The sequence below is a fragment of the Haliotis rufescens genome, unplaced genomic scaffold (assembly GCF_023055435.1).
Source record: "Haliotis rufescens isolate VD_foot unplaced genomic scaffold, xgHalRufe1.0.p SCAF_18, whole genome shotgun sequence".
NCBI classification, from domain to species: domain Eukaryota; kingdom Metazoa; phylum Mollusca; class Gastropoda; order Lepetellida; family Haliotidae; genus Haliotis; species Haliotis rufescens.
Genome location: NW_025963868.1, coordinates 1063747 through 1084517, shown reverse-complemented (window position 1 = coordinate 1084517; position 20771 = coordinate 1063747). Strand labels below are relative to the sequence as shown.

The window sequence follows — 20771 nt, the reverse complement described above, 5'->3', positions numbered from 1 at the left end:
GGCGTTTAAATCTTCAAGCTTATTAGAAAGTTCAATAATGTAACAAACCGTCCTAGTTTGCAGCTGGTTACATTTATATTCGTCAAGTTCTAGTTTCAATTCAATCTGTACCCGTGACGATTCGGGGTAGAATAGGTCTTCAGCAACCCATGCTTGCCGTAAAAGGCGTCCCTGCTTGTCGAAAGAGGCGATTAACGGGATCGGGTGGTCAGGTTCGCTGACTTGGTTGACGTATGTCATCGTATCCCAATTACGAATATCGTTGGTCATGATGTCAATCACTGGATTGTGTGGTCCAGACTTGATTACTTACAGACCGCCGTCATACAGCTGGAATATTGCTGACTGCGGCGTTAGATTACAAACAAACAAACAAACACTTCACTCTGATATTTCACTCCACAGGTGCAGTACGGGTTCTGGTGAATAGCCAATGTACAGCTTTCCACCTTACAAAAAAAAGTGTGTATCAATAGAAGTCCTTGGTTCAAAGATGAAGGATGTGCGTTGATGTCCGCACGTTTTCAATGGAAAGTACTGATGGTAAACACATGTCCCCGACATGTGGCCAACACATCTTCGACCACAGATTGTTCCTGTCGGTTTTAGTGTGAGTGCTGTGTTAGTTCCTGTCGAATGCGATCCAGACTGAGGATGATGACTTGTCACAGGGTGGTCACGTACATAGGATCTGCAACCAAACACCATGGACTCACTTTAACAACAAGAAATCAGTAATACTATCCTAGTATACACATATTTAGTAGAATATGGGTACCCGGTAGGGTTAGATAGTAATGTGACTTTCAGCACCTCACATGTAGCTTGGGTTGTTTCATCACCATCATCATCATCATCATCATCACTATATTATTATCAGACTGTTTTAAACGGGATAGAATAGGTCTTCAGAAACCATGCTTGCCATAAAAGGCGACTATGTTTGTCGTAAGAGGCGACTAACGGGTTCGGGTGGTCAGGCTCGCTGACTTGGTTGATGCATGTCATCGATCCCAATTTCGTGGATGGGTGCTCATGATATCAATCACTGGATTGACTCGATTATTTACAGACCGCCGTCATATAGCTGCAATATTGTGGAATGCGGCGTTAAACAACACACCTACCAACCATTGTTGCACAGTGAACAAAACTGAAGTCAAAGCATTTTGTTACGTTTGAGTGAGTGTTAAAACACTTACATGTACGTGTGACACTATCATTATTCAGGTCAGCTGTGTGGCAACACAGGTCTGTGTCTGAAGCCTCTATTGCTGGCGGTGGTTTCAGTTCGAGTTGCTCATATTCGTTTTCCATGTCTGTGAGTATTAAATTAAACATATTTAGTCATTCTACTGTGGGTATTAAATAAACTTATCAAGTCCATCGTCCGTGGATATTAAAATGGACATATTTAGTCCCTCTTCGGTTGGTATTACAAAAACATTTCACGTCCATCTACAGTAGATATTGAAAGATACATATGAAGTCCATCTTCTGTGGGAATTTAAAAAAAACATATTTGGTCCGTTTCCTGTTGGTATTTAAAAAAACATATTACATCCTCTTCTGTTGGTATTAAATCCATATTGTGGCTATTAAAATATACATATTAAGAACATCTTCCTATGGCATTAAAATCACATATGAAATCCATCTACTGGGGGTATTAAAACAAACACAGTAACTCCACGGTGACAAAAAGTCGTCTGGGCCAGTATAAAATACATTTTCAATCTGATCAGATTTTCTTTCTGAATCCATGACGCAATACCTGATTAATTACCCAGGTGAAAGGTGTGCCATACCAAAGTACTCCCATAACAAACAAGCACAGCGCTTTTTGACTTGAGGATCAGTTTAAAGTCATCTGTCTTACCTACGAATGTCAAAAATATCTAGCACCAGCATACCTCTAAACACTTAATATCTTAATCCATACAAGCCACAAAGATAACTTCGGTCAGAAGACTTACAATAATTGTCTGAAGTCTTTGATAGGCATTTAGAAATTGGGAGAACATTCATATATAACACTTTTTAGGGATAGCAACTGTCGATACAAAACTCCATGGAGACACTTCACGCCCCATAGTCAACAGAATAAAATAATCTGTTGTAAAGTCGGACATGTCATCTGCCCGTTCGGAACATCTTAAAAATCGTGAACACAATATTTCCTGGCCACAAACTAAGACACTCCATACCAACATCAATCATTGGTAAAAAATGAAACTTTAAGGAAGTCCCGAAATTAAAAAAAGCCAACCATTAACAGAAAGCAAGATATCTTCCTACCCAGTGTGTACCCAACTGTGCTATAATGACATCATCTACCACAATGGGGACCTGGATCACCTTGTTGCCTGTGTCACAATAGCAAGATCCTTGTCACCACGACACCTTCAGTGTACGAACGAATTCGAAGAAGTTGCTATCCATAAAAAAGTGTCATGTATTCCATGACTGTCTGTTTCTCAATACAAACTCAAAGGTTATGGATACAGATCTTTTAGCACAACCGTCCCTCATCTGTCGAATACACTTCGTATGCAAATGTGACATTTAAATCTTATTTCAAAACACATGAAGCATATAACTTCCATGGGGCAGATACGTCGTCGTCGTCGTCATCCTTCTTCTTTTTATTATTATTATTATTATTATTATTATTATTATTCAAGAATGCACTATACTGAAAGCTCTATACGATCTTAGCGCCAAGACTTGTGTAAGCCTATGTTAAAATATGGGAGTTAAGATCATCTTAGCGCTAAGATCGCTTTGTGCAAGTGGGCCCTTGACTTCCACCGCCATGTATGTTTTGCCGCTTTAGCGCTTAGATTAGTTTTCGACGACAAATATGTTTCTAACTAGATCTGTGCACCGATACATTATCATTATGCGACAGCATCGCAAAAAAAATCATAAAAACTGCTTTAGTATTTTATCTTGGCATGGATTTTACCATCCCCAAAATTACTCCATTGAGTCCAATGAATCATAAACATGAGTCATCGTTCGCTAACACAGAATCATCCCAAACTCTCACAAACAAATCGTAGTTATCAGACTAAATATGCTCGTTGCATACGTATTTTGTAAATTATAATATTCATAGATTAGTTATACTAAAGCGGAAGTGATCCTAAGATCCTTATTGCATAGGTTTGCTCGCGCATAAGGAAACATCAAGTGACTCAATTAAATATGTGTCGGGTGTAATGCACGTGTACAAGGTATATTTTAATAAGTCCGATTAATTCGAGATTATAGAGTTCAGATAACAATTTAATAAGGTTTCAGTTAGTATTGATGAAGAACACAAAATGAAAATGTTGAACATATTCACAACAACATCATCGCAATCGTACCTTTAGTTGTAGAACTCTGGTAATCTACTTGTGTCTTTACGTCTATGTATTCATTTTGACGCAATGGTTCTGCAGTGGACGTGTTGGTACCTTCACCTAGGATAGAAAAAGTATCATATAAGAAACAAATAATCATGGTCTTAAAGCAAACAATTACTTCAAACTGTGATATATTTTTTGTATTCATTAACAGAAAAGACTCATGCAAAATAAGAAATGTTGTGTGTGCTTTATTATGCATGATTATTGTTGTTTAGTACTTATATGAATAAGAATATGGTTGTCTTACTCTGTTCCAGTGGTCGAGAATGCATCTGTGTGTCCCTTGATAAATAGAAAATAGATGAAATAATGCTTTGTCAAGAGATACGCTTCTGTTCCGTGAAGGTGCAGGTGTATATGCTTTGGGCGAAAAGAACTGAAATGAATCTGAACTATATCAAGAATGGCAAAAGTATTCCTCGAAGATATTATAGCAACACGGGACAGCCTTGAATTAGTATAAAATGGAGTGTTTAGGATATAGGGGGAAAACGTTATACATTATATCAACAAAAGGAAGCCTGGCATTATGAGGTGAGGTGAAATGGGGTTTAACATCGCGTCCAAGATTATTGCACGTATATAGCCACGTCCATGCACGTTGCTGTGCCATGGTGTACTAGTCCGGACTGATGCCGATTTATAGTGCTAGTTCACTGAGATACCATGCCGCAGATTAACATGACTACCCCACTCAGACACAGTACACTGAATCCGAGCCGACCAGTCCTTGTTTTAGCCCCTTAATGCCGAGCGCCAGACAGGGTAAAAACAAGTACCATCTTTAAAGTCTTTTTGTATGACGCGGCCGGGGACGAACCCCGGACCTCTCCTGTGGACGCTCTACTACAAGACCACGGAGACGGTCCCCGACATTATGAAAAGGCGTATTTGGGGTATAGGGGACTGGAGTAACAGTCTTCGGAATATGATTTAGGTATTTTCTACGAAGAGGGATGATGAAGTATGTGATTTCCTTGGAAACTTGAACAAGATGAACTTGTTAAATGTGGTAGATTCTAAATGAGGAGGTCGTACAGCAAACTGGGACTTTGCTGCTTTTCTTGCTTGAGTGACAGAAAAAGTGTCTGCTGGGAGAATGACGAAACATTGATTTTGTATTATGGTTAATGTCGAAAAAAGGTTTATAGAATACTGGATGTATTATGTCTGAAATGTACTTACATTTGTATCTTGCCAGTTTGCTTTTTATCTGAAAGGTAAACTTATTATCAATCCATTGTATCTAATAACAGCAACGAGTGGTCAATACATTGAGTCATGACTAGTCTGTGCTGCAAGTGAGTCCTGACCTATACCGTGGAATGATTTACACCAACATGGAGTGTATCCACACTCAGCTATACAAATCCACAATGGCACTGACTACAAAATTAAAGTATTTACATACTCGTTTACTGAGTTATGTTTAAATACTGTTACTTATTTTACTGTTATATCATCATCGTCATCATCATCATTATTATTATTATTTACACATTAAAATTGAAAATGAAGCAAAGAGGGTTTTGGTGATCCTGGCACAGTCAGGATGGTTCGGCTCATCATCATCATCATCATCTCCCAGGAAGCGCTGCCTAGTCGAACCCACCCATAATTTTTCAGAGAATGTGAAGACTCCTGCATTACCCAGATTTTAAGAAGGGCTGTATTCCTGGTAGCAAACCCAGGTAGTCTACCAATGTCAGTCAACAGATTGGGGGGTACCAAACCTAAGGCACCGAGAACAATGGGGAGTCGGACAACTTTGAAATTGGGATGCAAGCGTGACATTTCGAAAGCGAGGTCCGCTTATTTGCCATATTTTTCCTCAATCTTGTCAATCACATTAGTGTCAAAGGGGATAGAAAATTCAATGATATAAATGATTTCATTGATTTATCAAAAAGGACAAGATCAGGTTTGTTGGCCTGTTATTATTATTATACCCTTCTCACACCTTGTGTTTGTCTGCGTAGGAAAGTTTTGATGACAATAATTGCGATGACAATAACACAAGCTCCAAGTGCTGTTCCAAGGCCAATTATTTTTTCATGATTCCCAGATGCTGAGGACATAAAAGATAGCAATATAGAAAATAACACTAAGCAGGTTGAATTTAATACGTGAATTGAACCAAACGATAGACAGGATTATAATTCTAGAATCGGTTATTCCTAAAACTATACACTACACCAGACTAAATGCCACAGAAACAGTTCGCTAATTCAACACACAAAATGTATCCTTATGAATGATCTCAATCTCTGACAAAGATACCTTGTAACTGCTCACATGCAAAAGTGTTGTGTACAAAACAAATTATGCTTTAGCTACAGATGAGAACATCGCTGTAAATGCATATTCGACATATGTTTCTTGCATTAAGCAATAGTACTCACAGAACGTTCTTGAAGTAAGTATGACTGTTTCCCCATCACCATAGATATTGGTGCCGTGCAACTTGAACTGATATCCCTGGGTCGGCGTCAACACAGGGATGTCTTCTCTGACTTGAATGTTTCTTCCTGGATCTCTTATGCCATCGTTCCATGTTGTCCAGTGCAAGTGCAGGTCTGATTTGTACATGAGAATAAATGTCTGGTTTGCACCTCCGTTGTAGCTTGAGATCCACTGCAGTAATACGGCTGTATCAGTTACAGCAACCACCTGGAAGTCTGTAGGTGCCAAGGGCGGTGCTAGAATAAAATGTTAGAGTATTTGATTTAACGCCTTTTGTCACAAGAAATGCAGTTAAGCCTCAGTTTGATGTTGGAGGAAAGCCCGAAAGGCTTTCGACGTTTACCACTTTGGTGAAACCCACGACCACGGGTATGGGGCTGACACACAAAAAAAACTAATCAGCACTAATCTGGGATGCGAATCCATTATGAAAGGTTTCTTGCGCGCCAAAGGGACGCCATTCTGTACAGCCAATTGGTTAGCCTTGGGTGATTTGGTCACACTTTCTACATGGTTGGTTGGTTTGTTGTTTAACGCTGCACTCAGCAATATTCCAGCTATATGACGGCGGTCTGTAAATAATCGAATCTGGAGCAAACAATCCAGTGATTGATATCATGAGCATCGATCTACACAATTGGGATACGATGACATGCATCAATCAAGTCAGCGAGCCTGACCACCCGATCCCGTTAGTCGCCTCTTACGACAAGCATAGTCGCCTTTTACGGCAAGCATGGGTTACTAAAGACCTATTCTCCCCGGATCTTCACAGGTCAGTAGTAGTAGTAGTAGTAGTAGTAGTAGTAGTAGTAGTAGTCAGTAGTAGTAGTAGTAGTAGTAGTCAGTAATAGTAGTAGTAGTAATTGTTGTAGTTGTAGTAGAATAGTTAGATAAGTATCCTACCTTCCTCAAACCCAACCTCATTACTTATATGTTGATTTTAATGCGTTGGCTACAAATATAAAACAAATCCGGCACTGCATAATCAATTACAACCTCACATCACACATAATGTTTACCTCGTAACCCAAATATGCCTCGAGACAACTTCTACGACAGTTATTTTTAAATGGTAATATAATAACCCATACATATGAATATGACATAGGATCATGGCCATAGTATTGATCTATTTCACACCCGATATGACGGGAATGTACACAGGACACATTAAAGGAAGTATGCATGTGTAAAACATGAAGATTGTAACGTTTCAGAGTTTTCTTGCCTAAGCTTGAGTCGAACACACGTTTGTTTTTAGGGTCCAAGTGAATGAGTGCTGCATCGAGGTGCTGGGGGAAGACCTTCAGTATACTCACAGTGTACATCCACCCTGACACGGACAGAGGCAGACCCCACGGGGTTTGTGGCAGTGCAGGTGTATTCTCCTGCCTCGTGTCTTGTGATGCTTGGCCTGCTCAGTCTAACTCGGGTGCTGACTGTAGAGCCGTCATGGGTCCATTTGTATGTTGTGCTTGAAGGGTTGCCTTGTATGATGTAACGCCTACAGTATATGCTCAGACGGGATGATTCCCTCACTGGGTATGTGGACGGTAGGTCCGATATTGAAGGAGCATCTGTGCGGGAGAAGGGGCACGTTGACATGCTATTATAGGTAATGGTATGTGGTGAGGATCATTGTCAGGAAAAGAAAATCAACATCAATACTTAATTTTAAACAAATCTCTGAATTTACGGAACTAACACACAATGTTTCCTTAATACTGTGATAGTATCATTACATTTACAGTATTAACACAAGATGTTTCGTAAATAGTGTAATATTATTATTACATTTAAAATATTAATACAGGATGTTTCCTAAACAGTGAGATATCATCATTATATTTACGGTATTAACACAAGATGTTTCCTAAATTGATCTATATTATCCATTAATTTACGGTATTAACACAAGATGTTTCGAAAATAGTGTGATATTATTATTACATTTACGATATTAATACAGGATGCTTCCTAAATAGTGAGATATTATCATTACATTTACGGTATTAACACAATATATGTCCTCAATAGTGTGTTATTATCAATACATTTACGGTATGAACACAAGATGTTTCCTAAATTGATCAATATTATCAATACATTTACGGTATGAACACAAGATGTTTCCTAAATTGATCTATATTATCAATACATTTACGGTATTAACACAAGATGTGTCCTAAATGGTGTGATATTATTATTACATTTACGATATTAATACAGGATGCTTCCTAAATAGTGAGATATTATCATTACATTTACGGTATTAACACATTATTTTTCCTCAATAGTGAGATATTATCAATACATTTACGGTATTAACACAAGATGTTTCCTAAACAGTGTGATATTATCAATACATTTACGGTATTAACACAAGATGTTTCCTAAATGGTGTGATATTATCATTACATTTACGGTATTAACACAAGATGTTTCGTAAATAGTGTGATATTATTATTACATTTACTATGTAAATACTAGATGTTTCCTAAATTGATCTATCTTATCAATACATTTAAGGTATTAACACAAGATGTTTCCTAAATGGTGTGATATTATTATTACATTTACGATATTAATACAGGATGCTTCCTCAATAGTGTGATATTATCAATACATTTACGGTATTAACACAAGATATTTCCTAAATAGTGTGATATTATCAGTACATTGACGGTATTAACACAATATGTTTCCTAAATAGTGTGATCTTACTTTAGACATAATGTTCATTCAAAGATATTATTTGTTACTGGTGATGCCACATGATTTACCTGCACTAGAAGCTATCATAAAACAATACTGTTGGAAGAACTTTGAATGACTGTTGCCCTTACAGTGGACATCAATGCTGATAGAGCTGGATACTGATCCCACTGCGTTGCTGGCAGTGCAGGTATACTGTCCCCCCTCGTTCCGGCTGATGTTTCCTCTGTCTAGTGCCGACTCGCTGGTAAAGGTAGACCCCCTCGTCGTCCATTTGTAGGTGGTCAATGTAGGGTTGCCTACTACTGTGTAGTCGCTACAGTCTATCTCCAGACGGGAGTATTCAGTCGTTGAGAAGATAGTCGGAAACCCGGATATCAGAGGAGCATCTGTGCATGGTAACAAACAGTCATAGTATACACTTATATATTAGAAAGGTTGGTTGGTTGGTTGGTTGGTTTGTTGTTTAACGCCGCACTCAGCAATATTCCAGCTATATGACGGCGGTCTGTAAATAATCGAGTCTGGACCAGACAATCCAGTGATTGATATCATGAGCATCGATCCACGCAATTGGGATCGATGACATGCATCAACCAAGTCAGCGAGCCTGACCACCCAATCCCGTTAGTCGGACAACAGGCATTGTAACAAACAATCATAGTATACAGCTATGCATGGGTGTACACATGCGTGTGTGTTTGCGTGCGTGGGTGTGTGTACGCGTCCGTGTAATGTGTTTGTACGTGCATGTGTGTGTTCCATTATATGAACATGCGTGTGCGTGCGCGTATGTGTGTTCGTGTGTGCGTGTTTGTGTGTTCGTGAGTGCGTGTGTCGGTATACGTGTACGGGTGTCTCTTATGGGTAAATACAAGTCACAAGCATAAATTCATTCATACAACACGTCATGGCAGAACTGATGAGAGAAAAAAGTAATAATCAGTTTCAGAAGCAAATATGGTGAATCAGTACAACGTTATCACCCAAGTGTACTGGTATTCAATTTCCTACATGGCAATATTTTGTTAGATCTCCACTAACTGCATAAATGGATATTTATGGTGGTATATTGTTCCTAAAAATACATTAGTCAGTCGACAAAAGTACAACAGTTACAATCTTAAGCAGGATTTCATTTCTAAACAAGGATGTGTACTTGCCGGAAGTGTTCTGGTGAAGTAATACTATGTGTGAACTTGAATGCCTCCGAATAAAAGTATTCTGGTAAAAGGTAGCATCACATTACATGTAACTCACACTGGACATCCACAGTAACTGTGGCAGACACAGAGCCCACTGTATTGCTGACAGTGCATGTGTACTCTCCCCCCTGCCTCCTGGTGATGTGCCTTCTCTGCAGCACTGACTCAGTGTTGACAGTAGCCGCACCGTGCGTCCACTTGTAGGTAGGAGTTGAAGAGTTGTCGTACTTGGTGTAAGTGCTACAGTCTATCATGAGACTGGAAGACTCGTTCATGTGTATGATGGCTGGGAGGCCAGTTACTGAAGGGGCATCCGCTACTGCAAATGTAAGCATGACGTGTATGCATGCAGTTAGGATGGGTCGATACTGACTTTGGCTATGTACATTTATATGGCAGTAGATGAGACACGATAAGGTAGGGTAATGCTTTATTAACCACGGAGAGGGGGCATTTGGTTTACAACGTCCGAGATATCAGTTAAACAACAATATACAACAACAAAACACTACACGGTATTACAGCAGTTACGAGAACAGACCTACACACACGCAATCACGCAATCACGCACTCTCCCATACGCACAAATTATTCATAAAATATTTGTTTTTATTATGTATCATTATATATATATATAAAATAATAATACATAATATAAAAAAATATTTGATGAATACATATATATATAGAGAGAGAGAGACAGACAGACAGACAGACAGACAGACAGACAGACAGACAGACTGACAGACAGATAGATAAATATCATTTCTCTATTAAGTAAACATTATTGATTGAGCCTATTCAAAACAATACGTAATTGTGAGGTGATGGGCATCTCATAATATAAAATAACGAGTACGTACCCTATATATGGTCCTTCCAACCTGACGTGGAAAAAGGTTCCTTCAAACCGTACATATACTTACTCTGCTTCCATACAGCTTTAAATCCCCTGCCGCTCCCAGATGTATCAGTAGTAAACACAACACGTAAGAATGTCGCAGGCTGGACAACGTATCCAGCGTTGTCACCAGACAGTGATGCCAGGAGGTCCTTGCTTGCACTGTACACCTTCAAGTTTGAGATTGACAGAGAATATTGCACTCATTCTCGTCAGATACTATTTTTACGAAAAAGTGGACTTTCTACAGAATCGGACAGAGCGAAAGCATGGTCAAATACCAATGAAACTTCACGAGTTTCGTAAAAATGGTATCTAACGAGAATGAGTGTGGTATTTCATCTTTTACCCAACTACATATATATTTAAGTGTAAATACATCACAACTTTCGTTCGTTTACAGACCAATAGAATGCAAACCGAATTTGATGCGTTTGACTATATTGTTTGGTTTGATAAAGTGTATGTAAATATCTCTCGTCTCATGAGATTGCTTCAGTTCTGCCTCGTAATGAATGACGTTTCGCGATTACAACGAAATCAACCTTGAACGCCACAAGGACGTACGGATTTAGTATCTTACCACCTGTATATTCATCCCACGTCGGTAATAAAAGACCAAATGACCTGCAGGTATTTCAAGGGTACAGACATACTTCCTCAAGTGATGTCAGAAGGCCCTTGCTGTCACTGTACACCTTCAAGAAACGATGAGGTAAACGACTAAATGACCTGCAGGTGTGTACAAGGGTACAGACATACTTCCTCCAGTGATGCCAGAAGGCCCTTGCTGTCACTGTACACCTTCAAGAAACGATGGGGTAAACGACTACATGACCTGCAGGTGTGTACAAGGGTACAATATATACCTATGTACAAGACATAGTGTCAACAATAACAAAATTCACGATTACATGAATCCGTTTTTGTGAGGCTTAGAACTTATCAGTTGACACTCGTATTCTACTCATATTCTATTCTGATGGTATTTCGTAAGCTTTCCTATCACCTGCTAACACTTCGTGATATGATATGTTCGGAGAGGCTCTCTTGCTCACACACCTAATTCTCTCACTCAAGTATTGTTCTATGTGATGCGTACGTCAAATACGGTTACGCTGGAAGATAGATAACTTTCCTTCGCTGTCTGTGATACATTCGTATCTGGTCAATTGTTATTTTAGTTATCTGTGTGTCATTGTAAGTTACAAATAAATCATGGAAATAGGAAAGTCTGTGAAAAGTTCTGATGCTTATATTATCATTATAGATTGAACAAGACAAAACCATTTCCATACTCATAAGAAATCCCTGTGAAAAGCAGTCCATTGTACGATTCCGACTATATCATAAGCATTATAATCAAACAGTGATGAAACCACCCAATCACAATCAATCAGTGATGAAACCATCCAATCAGAATCAAATAGTGATGAAACCATCCAATCACAATTAAACAGCGATGAAACCATCCAATCACAATCAAACAGTGATGAAGCCATCCAATCACAACCAAACAATGATAAAACCTTTCAATCACAATCAAACAGAGATGAAACCAGGGTGTCGCAAAAGGGTGAGCGTATTAAGCCAAAAACACCCGCCACAAACACACGCAACGGCAGGTCAACCGCAAACCCGATTAAACACGAGGAGACACGACACAAACCAAAACTGGGAACCACATCAGACACCAATTCTGTCACCAATGCCAAATCGGGAATATCCCCCACACATCCCCCATATGAACGCCACCATGATCTCGAATGACTCAAACTGTGTCACTCATATAGAAAAGAAAAATCCAATTACCTTCACAAAGTCATGTCCACTCTCTGTGCTGAAGTCTTGGAAAGACAGGATGACAAATGCAGAACCGATGTCAACAGTGTACGTGCAACTTATATCCTGTCCGTAATTGCTGGGATAGTGGGGAGAGGTGAAGGAACCAGACGTGCTTGTGTATCTGCCTCCACATGCTGAAGAGAAGAACATATTGAGGTGATATCAAACTGTTTTATGTAGGTTTAGGTGATTAAAATGAGGCTTAGCGTCCCGTCGTGTCTCGTGTGTGTACGTTTACTCGTCCAGACTGATGCCGGTATCATACATCTTCCGGAGGTAAGGGAGTTAACGGACTATAAAAGTCCAGTGTCCACGTGGAAACTGGCCTTTTACAGTCAGTTAACGCCCTTGCCTCGGGTATGATGATTTTGTTGTGCTTACCCTCTGAATTATCATGCCGCAGTCTATAATGGGTGCCGCACTTAAAAATAGTATACTGACATCGAGCTGAAGAGTCTTTGTTTTTCCCTCTTAATGAAACACAGCAACAAGTACCATCTTTGAACGTAGTTTGGTTTGACGCGACTGGAGTATCGAAGATCAAAAACATATGATATTTTGTAGGACATTAAATGGTTCATTGCTCAACATATTGAATACATTGAATTTACACATAGGAATATTTCAAAACAAACAGCGCATATGGCATCTCTTAATGTTTATTTCGAAAATGCCACACTGGTCTTCGTTTCCTTGCTTGTTATTAATCACTAAAGGAACATATCTTACCTCTATGTCAGAACATTGAAATCTAAATTGGTTCATGTTATCTTGATAAACTACTATGTATTCCGCCTAGGAGGAAAAATAATTCTGAGAGGAAGAATAAATCCCTTATACCCCGCCGCGAAGCAAAAACCTGCTCATTGTTTATGTGCAAATTAACTTTACGGAACACAGCACAAGTTCACCTCAGCTCAACAGAACAACTGTTTTCTATTTTTTATATTATTTTTTACAATGGCAGATAGAAACATGACAGCAAGATAAATAAGTTGTAGCAGTATCATAAACCTAACGCGGGACACACAAAACCACTTATACCCCTCGCGTTACTACTACAGCTTATAATATCTCGTTCACAGAGCAAAAGTGGATTAGATCTATAATTTAAAATGCCATCTATGTTTTATTCTTTTCGTTCAATTAAAAGCAGGAAACACTTCTTATGTAAAGATGACGATATGAGAATGTTTTCATTCTCTTCAAAACGAAATATGTGAACTAAATATATCAGTGCCAGTGATTGTGTAACTGACAAGCGTTACTGATGTTATATAAAGCACACTGTTTCATTATATTTTTAATGTATTTGAAGTTAGTGACAACTTTGTCTGCTGGAATAACATTGCTGTTTTTGCCTGCTTCACCAGATCTATTCCCAGGCTTTCCAGGGCTGTGGGTAGCCTAGGGGTTAAAGCGTTTGTTCATCACGCCGAAGACCCGTTTTCGATTCCCCGAATGGGAACACTGTGTGGAGTCCGTTTCTCGTGCCAACCTACCTGATATTGCTGGAATATTGTTGAAAAAAGCGGCGTAAAAACATATTCAATCACTTACATTGACACACACGCAACTTTGGTTTGGGTGTCTCCTGCCTGTGTTATCATACATCACATCCCTCAGTATAGGGTATTTTCTCTCCTGCTCAGTAATTTATTTCCCTTCCAGCCGGGATACAAAGTATTTTATTAAGATCACATGAACCAATCCGATCTTAAAATTCTGACATGTTATTCATTACATGCCTTAGATATACCTCTTAATGGCAATGCTAAGCTCTAGTTTACCATTCACCGCATTCATGATAGTGATTGTCATGGTTTAATACAAAATTAAAGGTTTGTTCCAGCGTCACAAAAACACCATGATGATGAGACCCGTGACGATCCGAGTTGGAATTGGTCTTCAGCAACCCATGCCTGTCGTAAGAGGCGACTAACTGGATCGGGTGGTTAGACTCTCGGTTTATGTATGTCATCGTATCCCAATTCCATGAACCGATGTTCATTATATCAATCAGTGGATTGTCTGGTCCAGATTCGATTACTGACTGACCGCCGTCATATAGCTGGAATATTGCTGAGTGGACGTTAAACACTAACAATGATGACTTTAATGTCTCACCTTCAGTACCGTGGGGAATGCCGATCAGAGCACACAACACAACATTGACAGATAGGATCCATGTCCAAGCAGACCCCATCTTGTTGTCCATGTATAAATTGCACCTCAAGAAGTATTGTTGTTGATCATTACGGACGTCGTGTTGGACAATGACATGTATCTGTACCAGAGTACTCCAAAGTCAAGTGTTCGCTAAGTGGCTATTCAGGCCAAGCTTGTGAGGTCATTCACGGAATGTTTGTCTCAGTCAGAGATGTACCCAAACTTTCATGGCTGTAATTCATTATTAATTTTGTGTTGAAATACTGCACAACTGTGTCCATACATTCACTTCAACTCAACGTATGTTTATTGATATTTATTTATACATATAATATCCGGGTTGGACAATGTCAGACTTATGATGAGCAACGGGCGTTGTGTCCGGAAACAGCCTCTTATTGAGGACAGTGTTAGTTTATCGCTTGTGAGTGAATATCGTCAACTTTTATAACTCTTATGAAATTTTCATCATTTTCTTGTATAAACAAACAAGTATTGCTATCTCATTTTCATCAGCACCTTTTTGCTAAGCCGTTTGTAACATGAACCATGCGTTTCAGAGCGGGTGAATTATTCTGTTAAATGCTCCTTTGAAGTATTAACATTTTATCATTGTCTAGACTAAAGTGTAGATTGTAGAAGTGTGTTGCATATTTGCAGATAACGTGTATGATATAAGGCATATATTTTTAATTTGACATAACACTGTTGTTCTTACTCTTGGTTTCTGGGCCGGCAATTCACTAGTAATTCTGAACGTGCATTTTAAACAAGCAGACACTGACGCAGCTATAGGGCTTAATGAAAAATAATAGAGAAATTATTTATTACCCATAACATTGCTTAAGTCAGAGAAATCAAGCGAATTTGTTGATTCCGGATATAGAGTCAACTCGTCCCTTCGTGCTCGTTGATTCTACTTCCGTTATCCACATATTTTTATGATTTCTCCATTACATAAATTAAACTACAGATTGGGGATATATCACCAGCATATTATCGATAATTCGATATTTAATCTTGACATACAAAGTGCATGTAACAGGATACATCGCATATCTGTATCCGAAAAAGGTCTGATCTCTGTGTCAGTGTCTACGGTCCTCATAATGCATGGTCTGATCTCTGTGTCAGTTTATACAGTTCTCAAAATGAATGGTCTGATCTCTGTGTCAGTTCATACAGTTCTCATAACGCATAGTCTGATCTCAATGTCAGTGCCTTCAGTTCTCATAATGTATGGTCTGATGTAATTGTCAGTTTATACAGTTCTCATAATGCATGGTCTAATCTCTGTGTCAGTTTATACAGTTCTCAAAATGAATGGTCTGATCTCTGTGTCAGTTCATACAGTTCTCATAACGCATGGTCTGATCTCAGTGTCAGTGCCTTCAGTTCTCATAATGTATGGTCTGATGTAATTGTCAGTTTATACAGTTCTCATAATGCATGGTCTAATCTCTGTGTCAGTTTATACATTTCTCTTAATGCATGGTGTGATCTCTGTGTCAGTGTCTACAGTGTACATAATGCATGGTCTGATCTCTGTGTCAGTGTATACAGTGTACATAATGCATGGTCTGACCTCTGTGTCAGTTTACAAGTTCTCATAATGCATGCTTTGATCTCAGTGTCAGTGCCTACAGTTCTCATAATGCATGGTCTCATCTCTGTGTCAGTTTATAAGTTATCATAATGCATGGTCTGATCTCAGTTTCAGTGCCTTCAGTTCTCATAATGCATGATCTAGTCTCAGTGTTAGTAAATGCAGTTGCGTAATGCATAGTCTGATCTCTGTGTCAGTGTCTGTAGTGCACATAGTACAAGGTCTGATCTCTGTGTCAGTATCTACAGTGTACATAATGCGTGGTCTGATCTCTGTGTCAGTTTATAACGTTTTCATAATGCATGGTCTGATCTTTGTGTCAGTGTATACAGTTGTCATAATGCATGTTCTGATCTCTGTCAATTTATACAGTTCTCATAATGCATGATCTAATCTTGGTGTCAGTGTATACCGTTCTTATAATGCATCGTCTGATCTCTGTGTCAGTGTACGTATGCAGTGCACATAATGCAAGGTCTTATCTCTGTGTCAGTGTACGTATGCAGTGCACATAATGCAAGGTCTTATCTCTGTGTCAGTGTACGTATGCAGTGCACATAATGCAAGGTCTTATCTCTGTGTCAGTGTATGTAGTGCACATAGTACAAGGTCTGATCTCTGTGTCAGTCTACGTATGCAGTGCACATAATGCAAGGTCTGGTCTCTGTGTCAGTGTATGCAGTGCACATAGTACAAGGTCTGATCTCTGTGTCGGTGTACGTATGCAGTGCACATAATGCAAGGTCTGATCTCTGTGTCAGTGTATGTATGCAGTGCACATAGAACAAGGTCTGATCTCTGTGTCAGTGTACGTATGCAGTGCACATAATGCAAGGTCTGATCTCTGTGTCAGTGTACGTATGCAGTGCACATAAAGCAAGGTCTGATCTCTGTGTCAGTGTACGTATGCAGTGCACATAATGCAAGGTCTGGTCTCTGTGTCAGTGTACGTATGCAGTGCACATAATGCAAGGTCTGGTCTCTGTGTCAGTGTACGTATGCAGTGCACATAATGCAAGGTCTGATCTCTGTGTCAGTGTATGTATGCAGTGCACATAGAACAAGGTCTGATCTCTGTGTCAGTGTACGTATGCAGTGCACATAATGCAAGGTCTGATCTCTGTGTCAGTGTACGTATGCGGTGCACATAAAGCAAGGTCTGATCTCTGTGTCAGTGTACGTATGCACTGCACATAAAGCAAGGTCTGATCTCTGTGTCAGTGTACGTATGCACTGCACATAGTACAAGGTCTGATCTCTGTGTCAGTGTACGTATGCAGTGCACATAGTACAAGGTCTGATCTCTGTGTCAGTGTACGTATGCATTGTACATAGTACAAGGTCTGATCTCTGTGTCAGTGTACGTATGCACTGCACATAGTACAAGGTCTGATCTCTGTGTCAGTGTACGTATGCAGTGCACATAGTACAAGGTCTGATCTCTGTGTCAGTGTACGTATGCATTGTACATAGTACAAGGTCTGATCTCTGTGTCAGTGTACGTATGCACTGCACATAGTACATGGTCTGATCTCTGTGTCAGTGTACGTATGCACTGCACATAGTGCAAGGTCTGATCTCTGTGTCAGTGTATGTATGCAGTGCACATAAAGCAAGGTCTGATCTCTGTGTCAGTGTACGTATGCAGTGCACATAAAGCAAGGTCTGATCTCTGTGTCAGTGTACGTATGCAGTGCACATAATGCAAGGTCTGGTCTCTGTGTCAGTTTATACAGTTGTCATAATGCAAGGTCTGGTCTCTGTGTCAGTGTACGTATGCAGTGCACATAGTACAAGGTCTGATCTCTGTGTCAGTGTACGTATGCAGTGCACATAGTACAAGGTCTGATTTCTGTGTCAGTGTAAGCAGTGCACATAGTACAAGGTCTGGTCTCTGTGTCAGTGTACGTATGCAGTGCACATAACGCAAAGCTGTCTCAGCTGAGGCAAATAGTAACATCTTTTTGCTCAATTCCTGTTTGCAGCATATCCACGGCGCTACATGAACATGCACGTGCAAATTGTGAATCATGACCTTAAAGTCGAGGAAATGCATTCATGAATATGAACTGAAAGAAACTTACATTATTTATTTTCAGAATAAATATTTATTTGAAACTTTATATGAAGCACAGATACCTTATTAATACGTATAAAAGTGAAATATGGTAAGGACTATTGCATGCGGGCATTAACTATTTAATTGTTGAGTTTTAAATTATACTATTTTTGTTATCTTTACAGAAAGAAGGAAAATACAACCTGAACAAATATAGAAGGTTGCATTGTAATGTAGGAAGGTTGATTCTCCTAACAATCCTGTCCATACTAGGGATTTTGTTGTGAAGGAGCGTCGCATGAACCACATAGCAGTGTAGGGCATCCGGTACGTGTCATTGTTATACGTACGATTTCGTCTCACATCTAGCAAAGCGGAAACAGATCTACTGGGACAATGAATACATGCCTTATATCGGTATGACCACATGTCAAAAACAGATGATTGCATCACAGGCTTTGAGCAGACATCCTGTAAGATGTATATGAGGAAACTATGTACTATGGGCGTAACTGATATCTGGGCCATTGTAAATTAGGTGTTAAACATTATGACCCGATCTCCTATCACACTGAAATATTACAACATAGACGAATAGCTCTTGATGCACGTGTTTGCGCGTGGGCTCATATATGTGCGCATGTCAGGGACCCTCCTTTCAAATATGCCAATTTGCTTAGCAAACGCGTGAAAATGCTTCCAAAACAGTGTCCATCTTGACATATTGCAGTGTCAGGTCACATACGTCCATCTTGACATATTGCAGAGTCAAGTCACATGCGTCCATTTTGACGTATTGCAGTGTCAGGTCACATGCGTCCATCTTGACATATTGCAGTGTCAGGTCACATGCTTCCATCTTGACATATTGCAGTGTAAGGTCGCATGCGGCCATCTTGACATATTGCAGTGTCAGGTCACATACGTCCATCATGACATATTGCAGAGTCAGGTCACATGCTTCCAACTTGACATATTGCAGTGTCATGCCACATGCTTCCATCTTGACATATTACAGAGTCAAGTCACATGCTTCCATCTTGACATATTGCAGTGTCAGGTCACATACGTCCATCTTGACATATTGCAGAGTCAAGTCACATACGTCCATCTTGACATATTACAGTGTCATGCCACATACGTCCATCTTGACATATTGCAGAGTCAAGTCACATGCTTCAATCTTGACATATTGCAGAGTCAAGTCACATGCGTCCATCTTGACATATTGCAGTGTCAGGTCACATACGTCCATCTTGACATATTACAGTGTCAGGTCACATACGTCCATCTTGACATATTGCAGAGTCAAGTCACATGCTTCCATCTTGACATATTGCAGAGTCAGGTCACATGTGTCCATCTTGACATATTGCAGAGTCAGGTCACATACGTCCATCTTGACATATTGCAGTGTCAAGTCACATACGTCCATCTTGACACATTGCAGAGTCAAGTCACATGCGTCCATCTTGACATATTGCAGAGTCAAGTCACATGCGTCCATCTTGACATATTGCAGAGTGAAGTCACATACGTCCATCTTGACATATTGCAGAGTCAAGTCACATGCGTCCATGTTGACATACTGCAGAGTCAAGTCACATACGTCCATCTTGACACATTGCAGAATCATGTCACATGCGTCCATCTTGACATATTGCAGTGTCAAGTCACATGCGTCCATCTTGACATATTGCAGAGTCAAGTCACATGCTTCCATCTTACTTGTCAGTGTTAGGTCACATACGTCCATCTTGACATATTACAGTGTCAGGTCACATACGTCAATCTTGACATATTGCAGAGTCAAGTCACATGCGTCCATCTTGACATATTGCAGAGTCAAGTCACATGCGTCCATCTTGACATATTGCAGAGTCAAGTCACATGCGTCCATCTTGACATATTGCAGAGTCAAGTCACATACGTCCATCTTGACATATTGCAGTGTCAGGTCACATGCGTCCATCTTGACATATTACAGTGTCATGCCACATGCGTCCATCTTGACATATTGCAGAGTCAAGTCACATGCGTCCATCTTGACATATTGCAGAGTCAAGTCACATGTGTCCATCTTGACATATTGCAGAGTCAACTCACATACGTCCATCTTGACATATTGCAGTGTCAGGTCACATACGTCCATCTTGACATATTGCAGAGTCAAGTCACATGTGTCCATCTTGACATATTGCAGAGTCAAGTCACATGCGTCCATCTTGACATATTGCAGTGTCAGGTCACATACGTCCATGTTGACATATTGCAGAGTCAAGTCATATGCGTCCATCTTGACATATTGCAGAGTCAAGGCACATGCGTCCATCTTGACATATTGCAGTGTCAAGTCACATGCGTCCATCTTGACATATTGCAGAGTCAA

The 20771-nt window shown here is 39.7% G+C and overlaps 1 protein-coding gene across 1 annotated transcript; it reads right to left on the bottom strand.

Moving 5' to 3' along the window:
* Positions 1-375: 375 nt before the first annotated feature.
* Positions 376-15015, bottom strand: LOC124121833 (hemicentin-1-like). Its single transcript, XM_046484911.2, has 13 exons — positions 14676-15015; positions 12516-12682; positions 10729-10873; positions 9858-10121; positions 8729-8986; positions 7202-7459; positions 5819-6115; positions 5377-5484; positions 4602-4629; positions 3664-3698; positions 3375-3470; positions 1203-1319; positions 376-691 (listed from the first exon to the last, which is right to left on the bottom strand). The coding sequence occupies exons 1-13, from the start codon at positions 14764-14766 to the stop codon at positions 666-668; spliced, it is 1890 nt and encodes a 629-aa protein (XP_046340867.2). The 5' UTR covers positions 14767-15015; the 3' UTR covers positions 376-665.
* Between the last annotated feature and the right edge of the window lie 5756 nt (positions 15016-20771).

Bases quoted from the DNA above. Each gene is read 5' to 3' on its own strand.
- LOC124121833 (XM_046484911.2), bottom strand. From the start codon at position 14,766: ATGGACAACAAGATGGGGTCTGCTTGGACATGGATCCTATCTGTCAAT. The intron at 6,116-7,201 runs GTGAGTATACTG...ATTTTATTCTAG, and splicing joins TGTCAGGGTGGATGTACACT to CACCGCCCTTGGCACCTACA. The intron at 3,699-4,601 runs GTAAGTACATTT...CTATTTATCAAG, and splicing joins CAAACTGGCAAGATACAAAT to GGACACACAGATGCATTCTC.